The 17,831-nt window shown below is 41.8% G+C and overlaps 1 protein-coding gene across 6 annotated transcripts in view; it reads right to left on the bottom strand.

The window, feature by feature from the left end:
• The window catches only part of KLHL32 (kelch like family member 32), a 226,804-nt gene that overhangs the window by 11,326 nt on the left and 197,647 nt on the right, over window positions 1-17,831 (bottom strand). For 3 of the 6 annotated variants that reach the window (XM_033939689.1, XM_033939690.1, XM_033939692.1), the window contains 3 exons: window positions 13,895-13,953; window positions 5,439-5,631; window positions 4,430-4,524 (listed from right to left, as the gene is read on the bottom strand). In XM_033939689.1, the coding sequence (XP_033795580.1) occupies window positions 4,430-4,524; window positions 5,439-5,631; window positions 13,895-13,953 (347 nt within the window). Of the gene's footprint in view, window positions 1-677; window positions 904-4,429; window positions 4,525-5,438; window positions 5,632-12,152; window positions 12,266-12,804; window positions 13,164-13,894; window positions 13,954-17,831 lie in introns of those variants that run through there. The other 3 variants (XM_033939693.1, XM_033939694.1, XM_033939695.1) reach the window with 3 other exon arrangements.

Genomic DNA, 17,831 nt, shown 5'->3' with positions numbered 1-17,831 from the left:
CCCCTCAGTTTCAGTCCATGACCTCTTGTCCGTGTCACATTTGAGAAAGTGAATAATGATGTTTCTTGGTCTATTTTGTCGAATCCTTTTAATATTTTAAAAGTCTCTATCATGTCCCCTCGCAGCCTCCTCTTTTCGAGGGTGAACAGTCCCAATTTTTTCTAGGCGTTCCTTGTAGCTCAAATTTTCCATACCTTTTACTAGTTTCGTGGCCCACCTCTGCACCCTCTCCAGCAGGGTTATATCTTTCTTTAGGTATGGAGACCAGTGTTGAAGAATTTTTATGTGACTTTTTTGTATAAGCCTTTTTGGCTTTCAGTTTCATAGCTGATTTTCTGAGGATTTTTTGACTGATCTTATTTGTTTTATAGTATTACTAGCTGATCACCCGGCGTTGCCCGGATATAAATTCCCTTGAGGAACATTCACTTGAAGATTAACATAACACAAATTTTCAGTTTTCACTTTCTGTTTAGGCTTCACCACACCACACCACAGCTGCATTTCCTTATATACTCTTAAATGACTGTGACATCATTCCCAAAGCTTGCATCTCTCCTCCTCTTTTCCCCTTACCCACCTCTTCCCATTCCTCCCCTCTATGTTCTCGCCCCCTTCCCTTCCTCCATACCTCTAGTTGAAGTTGTTTGCGGTTTTGCCCGGCTATAAATTCCCTTGGGTTTTGGCTTCCATTCACTTGAGGATTAATATCACACAAATTTTCAGTTTTCAGTTTCTGTTTAGGCTTCACCACACCACAGCTGCACTTCCTTATATACTGTTGACTGTGACATCAATCTGACTGTGGGACATCATTCTCCAAGCTTCACACCATTGGTCCATCTATATATTTAAATAGCTGATGCCCCGGCGTTGCACAGGTATTTAATTATAGTAATAACACTGTAAATGGATTCAAATAAAGATACTTAATAGTGGTGAATGAAATTATTTTTTTACAGCTTAATAAAAAGTACAATATTCAAATTATAATGTGAAATATTTGACAAAATGAATACAATACAACTAACGCAAAACATGATTAGAAACAACATTTTTAGTTTCACCTCCTGGAGCAAGAACATATAAATTCTTGGGTGAACCCACCCTTGAGCAAGCAACATAGAGTTGAGGGCCGCGAGACCCCCAGAACATATCACCCCAGGTAGTGAGGGATCTGCATACCAAGTTTCGTTCAAATCGGTCAAGCCGTTTTTGAATTACTGTGAGAATGGCAGCTTTTTACATTTTTTCCATTGACATGAATGGGTGAAATCTGAATTTCTGTTTGTAACTCCGCCCACGTATGCAGGTGGGCCGCGAGACCCCCAGAACATATCACCCCAGGTAGTGAGGGATCTGCATACCAAGTTTTGTTCAAATTGGTCAAGCCGTTTTTGAATTACAGGGAGAAAGGCAGCTTTTTACATTTTTTCCATTGACATGAATGGGTGAAATCTGATTTTCAGTTTGTAGCTCCGCCCACATGTGCAGGTGGGCCGCGAGACCCCCATAACATATCACCCCAGGTAGTGAGGGATCTGCATACCAAGTTTCGTTCAAATCGGTCAAGCCGTTTTTGAATAACTGTGAGAATGGCAGCTTTTTACATTTTTTCCATTGACATGAATGGGTGAAATCTGAATTTCTGTTTGTAGCTCCGCCCACGTGTGCAGGTGAGCCGCGAGACCCCAGAACATATCACCCCAGGTAGTGAAGGATCTGCATACCAAGTTTCGTTCAAATCAGTCAAGCCGTTTTTGAATAACTGTGAGAATGGCAGCTTTTTACATTTTTTCCATTGACATGAATGGGTGAAATCTGAATTTCTGTTTGTAGCTCCGCCCACGTGTGCAGGTGAGCCGCGAGACCCCCAGAACATATCACCCCAGGTAGTGAGGGTAGTGAGGTGAAATCTGATTTTCTGTTTGTAGCTCCCCCAGAACATATCACCCCAGGTAGTGAAGGATCTGCATACCAAGTGTCGTTAAAATCGGTCAAGCCCTTTTTGAATTACAGGGAGAAAGGCAGCTTTTTACATTGTTTCCATTGACATGAATGGGTGAAATCTGATTTTCTGTTTGTAGCTCCCCCAGAACATATCACCCCAGGTAGTGAGGGATCTGCATACCAAGTTTCGTTCAAATCGGTCAAGCTGTTTTTGAATTACAGTGAGAATGGCAGCTTTTTACATTGTTTCCATTGACATGAATGGGTGAAATCTGATTTTCTGTTTGTAGCTCCCCCAGAACATATCATCCCAGGTAGTGAGGGATCTGCATACCAAGTTTCGTTCAAATCGGTCAAGCCGTTTTTGCGTGATCGCAGCACATACACACACACATACATACATACACACATACATACCTCCGATTTTATACATATAGATGTATGCAAAATTAAGAAAAACCGTTTAGGTTTAAACGGTCTAGAAATTTTTAAAATACATAAATAAAATACATGAGACACCTTGAGTGCATTATCAGGATTGTGCCGAGATGTTACTTTGCATGTGCAGGGCCCATTATTTTTATGCTATCTGCATACCTTGCAAGAGTGTGCCTGATATCCCTCCACATGTGCAGGGTCATGGAAAGAGAATCTTCAGTTATGGTAAAACAGTCATCACCTGTGTATGAGGCCCGACACTGCCAGGAGATTGCTCTCCTCTTGGGAAATGTTGGTCTCCCTTTGTGCAGACATGTTGCGCTTTAGGGGCCGCTGTGTGACAGGGGCCGGAAATTACATATCACAGCTCCTTGAGGACCACTGTGCCATGTGATGGATGTCCAGTGACGTCATCGAATATCCAGACAAACACGCAAATGGATGGCTGAAATATGGATGTCCAGTTCTGTTAAAGGGTGGCTGCATTGTACATTTCTTGATAGGTGTCCATATTCTGACTTTTCCACGTTACTATGAACTTCAAGGTATAGGCGGAATAGAAGTCCCTAATGTAATGTAATGTAATGCAATTTAACAGGATAGAGTCGACACAAATTTAATCAAGGGAAGTCTTACCTTCCCATTCAGCTACATTTTTTGAACAAGTTAGTAAACATGGGGATAAAAGTCAGCTTGGTGACATAGGGCGGCATTTTAGAAAGGACATTTAAATCAAAATTGAGGGGTCAAGTTCAGCTCCAGACGAAGGAGGCTGAGATCCTCCCAAATGGTGCCCCATAGAGCTTTTCAATTTGAGGGGCATGGACAATATTGTGGCAGGAATAAATGGACTGTCGGCAATCGTGAGATAAGTACTCTTCTGTTCTTTAAAAAGTTGGACATACTTTCCACATTGAAGGAGGACATAATTTTGAAAGTTGAACATTGCCATTTAGGATTTTGTAGCATTTTACTGCACACAATACACTGGAGAGTTTATAATTGATGAATGTTTGTTGTTTTTGCACATTTTTCACAAAATTCACAATGGGTCCAGGGATGTTACACTGGTGAAAAACCCTGTTGGGTTACACTCTTTCAACTCTATATTACAGCCTGGCCCTGACTGAGTTGTGTAAACTGAGGACCCATCACCAAAATTTAACTAATTAATTTATTCAAGTATTTATTATTATTAATTTTTGATATTCATTCTCAACGGTGATCTCCCAGTGTAATTTTTCTTACTCTATCTTCTTTTTCCTTGTTATTGGGTTAAGTTTTTGTTCAAGTTCTGCTCTGACAGAGCCAGTTCTAAAAGATGTAGATATGGACATTTATGCACGAAGATCCGCGTTACGAAAATAAATGTCTAAAATGTCAACAGGTCAAAACATGTACACATTGCCACATGAACACTTAAGTTGTGGAACAGCGCCATAAATGTTTTTTTCTGCCTGAACACAAACCTTTATCTTAGCAATCTTAGAAACATTTATGTTTCCTGAATCTGCCGCAGAGTTATATATTGGCTTTCATGGGGAGGGGAGGACATCAAGCCCCGGGAGAGGGGAGGGATTAAGGAGGTAATCTCTAATAACTTTTCTGAAATCTAAGGGCCTGTTTTACAAAGCCACGCTAGCAGCTGCAGCGCAGTAACGGCCCCGAAGCCCATAGAGATTTAAAGGGCTTCGGGGGTGTTGCCGTGCGGCTTTGTAAAACAGGCCTTAAATGTGCTAGGTAGCAGCTGTAAATCCCGAGGTCGATCTTTTAGGATGCAAGTGTTCATTCCCTTCTGAAATGTACATTTTTCAGCGTAAAGCTGGAATTTAGACATTTATGCAAGATAAATATTTAAGTGCTGGCCTATCCAGCTCCGAAGCATGATCTGAAGGGCAGCAACTTCTCTATGGAAATAAAGAGAAAACCGATCCCAATTCCTTCTGCTTGCAAAGCACTTATTTTGCTTGCTTTATGCTAGGACTTAAAAGTTAGGCTTGTGTACCTCTCTGAGATGGATTTTTTGTGCCAAGATACTCACCTGTATACATGCTAATGGCTCATTAGTCCAAATAGAATAGCCCCCGACTAAATATATTCTTCCACTGTGGATGCCAACTCCAGATTCATTTTGTCCTATCAAAAAAAGTTATTTTTTTTTAAGTCAAACATTTTATTGAAGTCAATAAAGTTACTATAAAAAAAAAAAGAAAGAAAGCCATATCAATAAAAAGTCACGATAGAGGTTTCTACCGTGGCCAGGAGTGATAAATGCTCTGACACTGCCTTGATGCTCATAGGAATAAGTAAGAGCAGGGCTGCCCAAGTCCAGTCCTCGAGACCTACTGGCAGGCCAGGTTTTCAGGATATCCACGATGAATATGCATGAGAGAGATTTGCCTGCACTGCCTTCTTGGTATGCAAATCTCTCTCATGCATGTTCATTGTGGATAGCCAGAAAACCTGGCCTGCCAGTAGATCTCGAGGACTGGAGTTAGGCAGCCCTGAGTAAGAGCATCTGACTGAAATATGACAAAGTGAAGGGACCTGGTCAGTTTCATCTCCAGCAGAAATCCTGGAACTGATCCACAATTGTAACCATACCATATCTGTCACATGTTTCCATTTATCTAGTCCAGTGTCCTGCAAACATTTCCGGCCGGTGACACACCAAATGCAGTGCTCCGGCCAGAAGGCAGCTGGAAGTCGACTCGATGACATCGCCCGTATGCGTAATGGCGTTGTGTTCATGTGCGGAGGCCCATCTTGCCACGACTACGCCATTACAGGGATCCGGGAGGTGTAGGGAGAGGAGGAGAGACGCCGGCCAGGAGGAGAGTCATCCACGCCGGCTGACTTCCTACAGACGTGCCTCGCTGCGAGAGGCACGTCCTGTAGGCAGGCAGCTGGCATGGACGACTCTCCTCCTCGCCAGTGTGTGTCGCGGCACACCGGAAATCGCAGGAGGCACATCGTTTGCAATACACTAATCTAGACCAACACAGCAGTTTAATTTTCCATTCATACCTTACAAAGCGACAGACACTTGCCTGTTAGCAGGTTGAAAGTGCACCTGGTCCACTGATCCATGTTGATATCATATGAGTCTATGTGCCGTACCAGAATCCGATCATTATTGTAATCCAAATCATTCCCTCCCAAGACATAAAGCTTTCTTTGGACAGCTGCCATGGCATGGTATACTCTCCGCTGGAGCATAGGGCTGCGACTTATCCACTTATTCTAGGCACCCAAAAGGAAGAATCAAGGAGATATTGGTAATGTTTGACATAAGAGCACTAAAGATATAAACTAGAGAATGACACGGTAACAAAATTCATCACCGTTCCCGACCCCGCGGATAACCGCGGGAAACCATCTTCATGTCATTCTTTAAGGAGAGAGGGAAGAATCAGAGTATGAATGGCCACAACCACTGACCCGCAAGCTTTGCTTTGAAGAATGCTGGTGTAGAAGGACCGAGGTTGAAACAGACACTACAGAATGACAGTCTCTGGTATCCAGAGCAGATATTGTGATGTCATAATGCCTCATTCCACCAGTGCCTAAGAGCCAATCACATCAGTGATGTCACAATGGCTTCATTATCCTTGGCTCACATAAGAATCAAAGTATGAATGGCCACAACCACTGACCCACAAGCTTTGCTATGAAGAATGCTGGTGTAGAAGGATTGAGATTGAAATAGACACTAGAAAATGACATGGGATTATTTCCTGCGGTTATCCGCGGGGACGGGAACGGTGATGAAATTTGTCACCGTGTCATTCTCTAATATAAACAATCACTTTCCTTTTTCCAAAAAGAGAATAATATACAGAACGTGGTTTTACGAACATGCCTGAAGAACTGCTCTGGTGAAAAGGTAATTCCCAGGTCCTCCAATGCACCAGAGAGCTCAGCAGTATTATCTGCTACAGAATATATTAGCTCACATTTTAGTTTGCTCCCAAATTAAAAAAAATTAAAAAAATGAAAGAAGGGTAATATAATCATAGCCTTATTCCAGGATAGGAGGTTTGTATTGTATATTAGCATATTTGGTCATAATAAGTATCATTATCAAACAAGACTGACAATGAAAGAAAGACTGCAGGTTTACTGGAATTCTTCTTTAATCCCTTCACTGTTACCTACAGCACAAAAAATGTTAACGGCAATGCAGTATTAATTATATGTTAATCCCCGGATTCTATATACGAGGTCTGACAATTAAGTTCATGAACCTGCCATCGTGCACTTACATTGGCAGCATTGTACAAACAGCTTGGTAAGGTTTCATAACCTTGGCCTATCAGTGTCTCACAGCTGTGGTCGTATCAACATGTGGTGGTGCTGAATGCCGAGCGGCATTCATTATTGTTGCTGCATGATTTTGGGTGCCGTCGCGAGAATTGTCTGAGCTTTAATAAGAGCAATGAACAAACATTAAATTTCTTGTCAAACTTGGCAAGAGTGGAAATGAAATCAGGGACACGTTCGTCCAAGTTTATGGGGATAATGCCATGAAGAAAACGACGGTGTGGATTAAACGTTTTTGTGAAAAGAGAGAAAACGACACTAAAGGGGGGATCATTGCTAGGGGTAAGCAACCTCGAAAGAGACCTGGGTGTGCTGGTGGATACAACAATGAAAGCATCAGCACAATGTGCGACAGCTTCAAAGAAAGCCAACAGAATGCTGGGTATTATCAAGAAGGGTATCACGACAAGGACAAAGGAAGTCATCATGCCGCTGTATCGTGCTATGGTACGCCCGCATCTGTGTCCAGTATTGGTCGCCGTACCTCAAGAAGGACATGGCAATACTTGAGGGGGTCCAGAGAAGAGCGATGAAAATGATAAGAGGTATGGAAAACTTGTCATATGCCGACAGGCTGGAAAAGCTGGGGCTGTTCTCCCTGAAAAAGTGGAGACTTAGAGGAGACATGATAGAAACTTTTAAGATCCTGAAGGGCATAGAGAAGATAGATAGGGATAGATTCTTCAGACTGTGGGGAACAAGAAGTACAAGGGGGCACTCGGAGAAACTGAAGGGGTGGCAGATTTAGAACCAATGCCAGGAAGTTCTTCTTCATCCAGAGTGGTGGACACATGGAACGCACTCCCGGAAGCTGTGATTGAACAGAACACAATACAGGGATTCAAAGTGGGTTTAGATAAATTCCTGAAGGGGATTGAGGGGTACAGATAGAAGTAGAGATAGGTTATAGGATGAGCTCAGGGACCACTGACAGGTCATGGACCTGATGGGCCGCCGCGGGTGCGGACTGCTGGGCACGATGGACCTCTGGTCTGACCCAGCGGAGGCAACTTCTTATGTTCTTAAGGGTGGCCAGTAAAGAGCAGAAATGACTAAAACATTGCAAAAATTTGTCAAATTGTCCATCAACATCGTCGGTTCACTGTGAGAAGCCTAGCAGACCAAGTAACCATCGATAGAGAAACAGTTAGAAAAATCGTAACTGAAAATCTTGGCGTGAGAAAGGTGTGTGCATAAATGGTCCCTCGTGGCTCTTGCTTCACAACAATGCACCAGCTCATATGGCACTGTCTGTGAGGGAGCTTTTAGCCAGTAAACAAATAACTGTACTGAAGCACCCTCCCTGCACAGCTGATCTCACCCGCAATGACTTTTTTCTTTACCAAAAAATAAAGGAAATATTGAAAGGATGACATTTTGATGATATTCAGGACATCAAGGGTAATACGATGACAGCTCTGGAGGCCATTCCAGGAACAGAGTTCCAAAATTGCTTTGAAGGGCTACCTCTTCATAGGAAGGGCCTTAAGCAGCCTGGGCCAATCAGAGCCTCAGGCCCCTCCTCAGTGCATCCAAGGATACACTAGGGAGGAGAAGGTCAGCCATTCTGAAGAGGAAGGTCTGATGGCCGGAGGGAATAGGCATCCCTCTGGCCAGCCATCTAAGTAAGGTAAGGGGGAGAGAGCGGGGTCGTCGGAGGCATTAGGGGTTGGGGTTTGCGTGGCAGCGGGAGAGAGTGGACATCTCTCCTGCTGCAGAGGGGAGGAGAGTAATGATTTAGGACCGAGTTAGTTGGATGTGGAAGGTTTTTACCTTCAATAATCTTCTTTCTGTTAATCCCTGTAGGATTCCGTACTCTATTTTTTATTTTGGATTTTCTTTGTCTTTTTTGGGCGCAAATTTATAATATCTGTGTGACAACTAATACAATCAATAAAAATCCAAGATAGCCGCTGCCAGCAAATTCGCACCAAAAATAGCAAAAATAGAGAAAACCTGAAAATAGAAAATAGAGTATGGACTCCAGAAAGGACATAATAGAACTAGACATGTTTGGGGAGTTTGGACATGAGAGGGTGGCCAAGGACAAGGGGAAAGGCCTTGAATATGGTAGGGGGGATTCAATTGTCCCATATTAGGTTTTTTTTTTGCTGTACCCTAACACAGCTTAGTAAAATCACCCCATAGTTTCTATGTTTAGAGTTATAGGTTTATTCTATAAATTGTTTTCATCCAATATATCAAAATAAAATTTAGCTTTCTGCATATCATCAGATGACAGATTTACTTGGGCTCCATACCTGGACTAAAACATGACACTTTTGAAAAACCCCTTCACTTGAACTGATCTAAGCTCCATATACATGTTCCAATAATTTTGCTTCCCAAAAAGATGCATCTGTTTTCAAGCAATGAATTAAAATAAACCACTGAGCAATCAAGAAAGAGATTCTCCACTCTTATTTAATACTGAAGGATTCAAAATAGCTCAGTATGAAGTAAAACTATCATTATACACTGATCACCTTTTACTCTACACACCATTGTTAATTCAATTTCACATATTTTAGCTTTAATTGATTCTTTTTTAGTTATCTCCAGATAACTTGGAATAAATTGGAATAAAACAGAATGTTTACCCCTCATTAACCTGGTTTCTTTGCAAGAGCTATCTGTTTTAACTTTCAATATACAACCAACCTCAATTAAATATTTAGGTATCAATTTCTGTCACTTCTTAAAAGAAACCATTGATAAAAATATTGAATTACTATCAATTAAAAAATCTCATAAACAATTGTGGGGCAGACTAGAAACTGCCAAAATGGCCTTAGCCCCTAAAATAAATTATATTTTAAGTATGTTACCATTCAAATACCCTAACCATTTTTATAAAACAATTGATAGAATCCTTATAATTTTTTTATGGGAAAACTAGTTTTTTAGTCCGTTACATTAATGGGTGCTGGAATAGATGTGTAAACTTAGGCATTTCTTTCTTTCTCTTTTTCTGTCTCTCCCCCTTGTCCAGCAGCACCCTTCCCTGCTCCCCCTGTCCAGCAGTAGCCCTTCTCCCTTCCTTTTACCTCCTCCCTGTCCAGTAGTACCCTTTCTCTGCTCCCTTTCTCCAGCAGTAGCCCTTCTCCCTTCTTTTTACCTACCCATATTCAGGCTCCCATTTCTCCTTTTACCTTCCCTATTTCCACCTTTTTCTCCCCATCCAGCATCATTTCATCTTCTTCTCTCTCTCTACTATCCCATCCAGTATGCTGCTGTCTCGGGGGGGGGGGGGGGAGGGAGGCAGCAGGCAAGGAGAACTGGGCTACCTGTCAGGAGATGGGAAGTGTATGCGCAGGGCTAGGTGGAGCCTTGTAGGGGATGTATAGAACATGTGCTTCTGAGGTGCAGGGTTCCCTGTTCCTCAGAGGCCACTTTGGTCGGTAATAGAGTACCTGTTGCATTCTTGGCGTTCCAGTGTCTCCTCTGCCTTGGGTCCGGGCCAGCTATTCTGGGTCGGGATTGCCGGGGGTGCCCTGGGGGACAGACTGGGGTGCGGGTCAGCAGAGGTGGGGGAGTTCAGGGTAGCAGCGTGAGTTCGGGTACTTCTGGTGCTGGTGGGATTCGGGCTCAGGGGGAGTTGACTTGTGCATCGGGTGTTGACGCATTCTGGTGTGGGGCCTCTACCGGGTCGTGGGGAGCTGGTTTGCCCACACTGCGTGTCTGTGGAGCTCGGTGTCCAAAGTTGTTGGGTAGGTGTTCCAGGCCACGGGAGGAGTGGGTTGTGTCTGGGAGCCGACAGGATAGCGCCATGGCCTTTGACTGCCTCTGACTACTCTCCCGTGTGTGCAGGTGCTTCGATGGGCCTTTTCGGGGGTGGGGCAGGGACCCATGCGGTCGGCAGCGTGACGCTTGCAGCATCGCCGAGGGAGGGCGATGGGGAAACTGCCGCAAGCAGAGTTCTACTCTACTGCGCATGCGTCGGCATGGAAGCACGGATCATGCTGGGGAAGGTTGTGGGAGATCGCGGTAGGAGGGATTGGGCATCTCTCTTGCCAAGGAAGATTGCAAGGGATTGCGGCAAGTTCGGGAAGGAGGGACTGGGCATCCCTATTGCCATGTTAGTAGTAAGGCCCCATTTGGAATACTGGGACCGCATCATCAAAAAGATATAAATATGATGGAGCAGTCCAGAGGTTAGTGGTCTTTGTCATAAAGTGTTTGGGGACAGTCTTAGAGAACTCAATATGTATGCTGTGGAAGAAAGGTGGGAGAGAGGGGATATGATAGAGATGTTTAAATATCTCTGTGGCATTAATGTACAGGAGGCAAGTCTTTTTCAAATGAAGGAAAACTCTGGAATGAGAGGGCATAGAGTGAAGTTAAGAGATGATAGGCTCAGGATAAATCTAAGGAAATTCTTTTTTTTTTTACAGAAAAGGTGGAATAGTCTCCTGGTAGAGGTGGTGGAGACTAAGACTGAATTCAAGAAAGCATGGGACAGGCACGTGGGATCTCTTAGGGAGAGGAGGAGATAGCGGATGCTGTGAATGGGCAGACTGGATGGGTCATTTGGCCTTTATCTGCCATCAGGTTAATGCCTAAGAAAAGGATCTAGGTATCATTGTAGACAATATGATGAAACTTTCTGCCCAATGTGCAGTGGCGGCCAAAAAAGCAAACAGGAATTATTAAAAAAGGGATGGTTAACAAGACTAAGAATGTCATAATGCCCCTATATCGCTCCATGGTGCGACCTCATCTGGAGTATTGCATTCAATTCTGGTCTCCTTATCTCAAGAAAGATATAGTGACGTTAGAAAAGGTTCAAAAAAGAGCGACAAAGATGATAAAGGAGATGGAACTCCTCTCATATGATGAAGACTAAAAAGGCTAGGGCTCTTCAGCTTGGAAAAGAGACGGCTGAGGGGAGATATGATTGAAGTCTAGAAAATCCTGAGTAGAGTAGAACGGGTAGAAGTGGATCGATTTTTCGCTCCATCAAAAATCACAAAGACTAGGGGGACACTTGATGAAGTTACACGGAAATACTTTTAAAACCAAGATGAGGAAAATTTTTTTCACTCAGAGAATAGTTAAGCTCTGGAATGCGTTGCCAGAGGATGTGGTAAGAGCGGATAGCGTAGCTGGTTTTAAGAAAGGCTTGGACAAGTTCCTGGAGGAAAAGTCCATAATCTGTATTGAGAAATCATGGGGGAAGCATGGAATATTGATACACCTTGGGCTTTGGCCAGGTATTAGTGACCTGGATTGGCCACCGTGAGAATGGGCTACTGGGCTTGGTGGACCATTGGTCTGACCCAGTAAGGCTATTCTTATGTTCTTAAAAACAATGCAATCACAAATTTAAAATACACATGACAAATATTCCAAATAATCTTGGAAATAAAAAGTCTATTTAAATTGCTGAAAAGGCCTGAATAAATAAATATGCCTTCAGGCACATTTTGAATTGCATTCACCATGGGAATTAATTTCAATTCCTTTGGCAGCTTTTTCCACTGCTGAGGATGTGCTACAGTGAAGGCTCCCAGCCACGAGTCCACAAAATGTGTCTTATAGTTTGCTGGCAGTGTCAAATGCCGCGTTCCTTGAAGCCACAGAGCTCTGGATAGTTAATATTCAAAACCTATGACATCATGCAGATCTGTAATCTACAAGGTTAGTTTGAAAGCACTGATGCTTTATATTGAGAGTACCTTGGAATTATAGTCAAAAAGTAATCTCCGAGGATCATACCTTTATTTACAGTATAGAAAAAAAAAAATGAAAACAGAACTGTAGTCTCTACTGTATTTTTTTTCTATTTTGCTATTCAGGTTTTTTGAAGAATGATGTTTGAGTCTACAAATTGTGGGACAGGATCCCACTTAGGCCTAGCTGCCCCTGTGAATCCCTGTCCCAGAATAAAGTTTTGTGGAACACAGCCCTCAGTGCCTCCCTAACAGCACACTGAGACTCCTTTGGTTTTTAAACCAAAACACTTTATCGGCGAACAAAAAGCTCTTGATCAGAATGGCATAAGGTGGCTCAAGCAATAAAGTCACTTGTCACAAATCAGTTGCTTCATATTGCAAATAAAAGTTCTTTGGTTCTGTGTTCACTTCCACCCACCCTCAGCTTCAGGTACAGGTAAGTGTCCTTAGGGTTCCACATGCTGCTCACAGTTCTTTTAATACAAGAAAAGAAAAAAACATCCAGGCTTCTAATAAAGCTCTCAGCAACCTTTGGGCTTCAAACACTTTCAAAGCCAAAACGGCCTGTCCAGAACAATTTTCAAAATCCAAAAATAAAGCTTTTCTTCTGGCACCAGTCAGCTTGTCAAACAAGTACAGTCTGTTCATAGGTTTTTAAACAACACAAAAAAACCTTTGCAATACAGTCCCTGACTTGTTGGTGCACTGCTCTAAACAGGATTACAGCAGCAAAACACAAATGCTGCTCCTTTACACCCCTACTAAAACTGCCTGCACAAACTCCCACACAGGATAAGCACAAAGTGGAAGGCTCAAGAAAAGGCATTCTGGGAATAAAGCTCCGCCCACTCCTAGCAGGAATAAAGTAGTTCTTAAAGGGTCCTGCACTCCTGCTGCAGGCACCTGACTAAGGCTGTTCACAGAATTTTCTCTGGCTTTAGGATATCTCTCAGTTCTCATGACAGGGTCTCTACTGTGGCATACAGGATCTTCCCCCCCCATGTCTCCTGTTCCTGACACAACGTTAAAAGACACACGCATAAGTCTCCATCTGCATGGCTTTTTTAGATAACAAATTCTCTTTGAAGAAGCCCATATATGTAAAACACAGCCTAAGTGAAGGCTTTCTGTCTTCTCTGGTCCGCTTATATTACAACATCATTGAAATGTATGTAAAAATGAATGAGATTTTTAAAGTGTTTGATGGTTTGGTCATTTGATCGCTTTGGGTGCTTCTTCTACTTAATTTTTCCTCACTACTAATTTTTGCTGCTATATATTTTGGTGCCCTTTTTTCAAGCTGCATTAGGGTTTTTATCACCAGCTGCTGCGGTAAAAGCTATGACGCTGAGCGTCGGAGCTCTTACAAACAGCAGATGGTGATTTTAAAAAAATCCTAATGCAGCTTGATAAAGGGGACCTTTATGTTAACAATGGATATTTTTTGGTACTGACTGTCATCACAATCGAGCTGTATATAAGTAACTCATCCTCCTCCATAAACATACCTCTTTCGGATCGTACACCGTGAGTCTGTTTTGATACTGGGCAGTATTAGTTACTCCACCTGCAATACAGAAAAGACTTTATAGGTTTCCATAAATGCTGCAGAAACTGATCTGTTGCATGTTAGGAATGAAAATGGATACTTGGAAAGCTAAACATACTATTAGGAACTAACTATGAGGTTATTTGGGTTCACAGTCGGAAGCACGAGACAAATGCGCGCCGACATTTGAGAGCGGGCAATTGAGCGCAAGACTTCAGTGGGCCGCTCTAAAAGCTTATTTTAAAGGGCTCCGACAGGGGTGTTTGGGAGGGGAACCTCCACACTTTACTTAATACTGTTTGCGCTGCCGTGTTGGGGGGTGTGGGGGGTGTAACCCCCGCCATTATACAGAAAACTTTACTTTTTACCTATTTTTTCAGGGAAAAGTTAACTTTTCTGTATAATAGGGGGGGGGGTTTACAACCCCTAAAACCACCAACGGCAACGCAAACAGTATTAAGTAAAGTGGGGGGGGATTTCCCCCCCCCCACAACCCCTGTCGGAGCCCTTTAAAATAAGCTTTTAGAGCGGCGTGCTGAAGTTTTGCGCTCAACTGTCTGCTCTCAAATGTCGGCGCGCGTTTGTCTCACACGCTTTTGTCCCGTCAACGGTTATTTGTTAGGAGCTTACATGGTTACACATCTCAGAGTACAGGGACAAAAGCATCAAGAAGGAGGACTTTGCAAGCAGTGATTCATAATCCAATAGAGCTGATTCAGTCACTACTGGAATCACATCAGTACAAATCAAGCAATCAGAAAGAAGAAAAATAAGAAGAATCTCTACAGCAGGTGTGTTCAACCTGCGGCCCCGTGAAGTATTTTGTGCGGCCCTGGTCAAGGGTGATGCAGTGTTTCCTCTGCTGCCCCCGGGTGTTTACCGTCTTGCCGGCTCCCTCTTCTGTCTTGCTGCAGTGTTTGCGCGGCCCCAGAAACATTTTTTTCCGGCCAATGCGGCCCAGGGAAGCCAAAAGGTTGGACACCCCTGCTCTACAGCAATCCCTAGATATACTTGTACAAATAAAAAAAGCAAAGAATCATAAGTTAACAACATAAACAAAAAAAAGAGGCAAAAAATATTAAATTCAACCATTCATACACTTCAGCAAAGCAATTTTTCTTGCAGCCACATGTAAGACTTAGGACTGCAAATAAAAGCTGATTCATTCGTTTTCGACCCCAGTTCAAACAGGTCATATAAATAAAAAGTCGCTGCAAAGCAGTGCATGTCAAGTTTCATCAGTAGTTTAGAACAGAAAAGAAACAGACATTTATGCACCAGGCAAGTGGAACATAAATATTAATTTTAAAAAGTAAAACATATAAAAAATTGACGGGTTCAAAGCTAGCACACTCGCAAACCTTTACGTTGCGCAAAATTAGACTATTGTAATTCTTTATTGTATAACATATCTCAAAAAGAAAAGAAAAGACTTCAAATAATCCAAAACACTGCCATAAAACTTATACACAAAAGAAAAAAATACGATCATGTTACTCCTCTTCTTATCAAGTCGCACTGGCTACCCATTAATCACCGGATAACATTTAAAATAGCTTTCTTAGTTTTCAAGGTACTATTGTTCAATACGCCACTATTCATATCTAGAATGTTAACCCCTTATTGTACAACTCGCCTCCTTCGATCTTCCCAGCAAGACTTATTATCGGTCCCTTCGCTAAAAATTGTTGGAACAAGGAGAAATGATATGTTCTCTGTACTAGCTCCCCAACTCTGGAACACCCTGCCCCTTTTTATCAGAAAGGAAAAAGATCTTATTTCTTTTAAAAAATTGTTGAAAACTTTTTTATTCAATGATGCTTTTAATGATTAATTTCCTTCCTTTTCATTTAATGATATTTTTAATGTTTAACTTCCTTCCTTTTCTCCCTCTTTTATATTGTCTTTCCCTTCCTTATGTTCTTTCCTTTATTAAGAGAAACATTGTAATTCTTCCCTCCCGCCCCTTCTTATGTCTTGTTAAGTGTTAGGTAAAGAGAAATTCTCTTCATTTTATTTAATTTAATTAACAATTGTTAATGTTGATGTTTTGGATGTTTTATATTACTAATATGATAATATGTTTTTATAACTTGTATTTTATTGTACATCGCCTAGAAAGTTTTATATAGGCGATTAATCAAAATAAACCTGAACTTGAACTTGAACTTGAACTTGCATTAGCAATGTAAATGATTATGTGGTGGGATATAACTGGTTCTGTATGCAGTCTTAGAAACATAACATTTTTAGTAACATTATTTTTTTGGGGGGGGACAGTTTGGTATTTGAGGAAGGCAAAATCCACTGCGGGATTAAGGAGCAATCCCTTTCCCTTATGCCTTCATTGGAAGGCTCAATAACAGCTGTTTACCAAATCCTTGGTAGCAGGTTTAACTCCCATAAGAATAGCTTTACTGGGTCAGACCAACGGCCCATCAAGCCCAGTAGCCCGTTCTCACAGCGGTCAATCCAGGTCGCTAGTACCTGGCCAAAACCTAAGGAGTAGAAATATTTCATGCTACCGATCCAGGGCAAGCAGAGGCTTCTCTCATGTCTTCATAACAGACTATGGACTTTTCCTCCAGGAATCTGTCCAAACTTTTCTTAAAACCAGCTACGCTATCCGCTCTTACCACATCCTCCGGCAATGCGTTCCAGAGCTTAACTATTCTCTGAGTGAAAAAATATTTCCTCCTATTGGTTTTAAAAGTATTTCCCTGTAACTTCATCGAGCTTTTAGGACAGACATTTAGACCTTCTAAAATGGGGAAATAAAGTTCTATAAACTTGCCCTGCTCTTGTCCCATCTAAGATATACCCAGATATACACCCCCCCCCCTTTCTATTTGCATGCACTTGGGATTATGATGTGAATATCACGACTTTGTCAAATGGGGACTCAGATGGTTATGCAAGATAAATATTTAAGTGCCAAATTATTCACATATCAAAGGTGAATAGGGCTTGTTTTGTTTTCTATTATTATTGGTTATTTATTTATTTTTTTAATTTCTATACCGTTTTTATCCAAAATGGTTTACAAGGAGTTACATACATAAAAAGTTAAGAATCCATACAAAAATAAGAAGATAAAAAATGCTTCAATGAATAGTTGGGTCTTCAACATTTTCCTCCAGGAATTCCCCTCTCCACATTGTCTAATCGGCCAACAAGGCCATTCCATAACTTGACTCCCGCACACATAAAAGTCATGGACTATCCACAAGTTTTCAAAGTTCTGCATAAATAAATTGGCTACAGAGGGAGCCATGGTCGGGTTAAATCAAAGACTTGAATGGAATGCTTTTTATTAGGTTTTCTTTCTTTTTCTGTTTTTACATCTTTTTGGAAGTGGTCCTTTTCAATCACAGAAGGTCTTAAAGAAGAAAACAAAACATGCATATTAAAAATTTAAAAACATAGCAGAAAAAAGAAAAACAAAATAATTAAAACATAAAAAAATATCTATAAAATATATACAAAAATTATAAACAATAAAGAATGCATGGTTCCTTCTTTTTCGTTTTGGTTTTTGTTTTTGCCGGTTTATTTTCATTTCTCAGCTGTTATGTCTTTTTCTGACTCACTTCCGGTAGTGACGTTCCTACCGGGGGTATTTAAATTTCAGAATTTCAGAGCCGCCCCATGGAAGCCATCTTTTTGGACTCAGTTGAAGCGGTTGTTTTCGCTCTTTCAAGGTACATGTTAGTATTTTAACATCAAGAAGTTAAAACTTAATGAGAAACTGTCTAAGTTCCTTTTGTTTTATCTCTCTTTGTTTTGCAGACTGATCGGTCGGGTAACACCCTGATGCAGCTAGTCGGTGAAACGCTGGCCTCCGTCGGTGTGCCGATCAGTTGAAGATAAGTGGTTTTTCCTCTGTCCACAATTGT

Source organism: Geotrypetes seraphini, chromosome 3 (genome assembly GCF_902459505.1).
Source record: "Geotrypetes seraphini chromosome 3, aGeoSer1.1, whole genome shotgun sequence".
Taxonomy (NCBI): Eukaryota; Metazoa; Chordata; class Amphibia; order Gymnophiona; family Dermophiidae; genus Geotrypetes; species Geotrypetes seraphini.
Note: the sequence above shows the minus strand (reverse complement) of the source record. Positions and strands in the feature narration are given on the sequence as shown.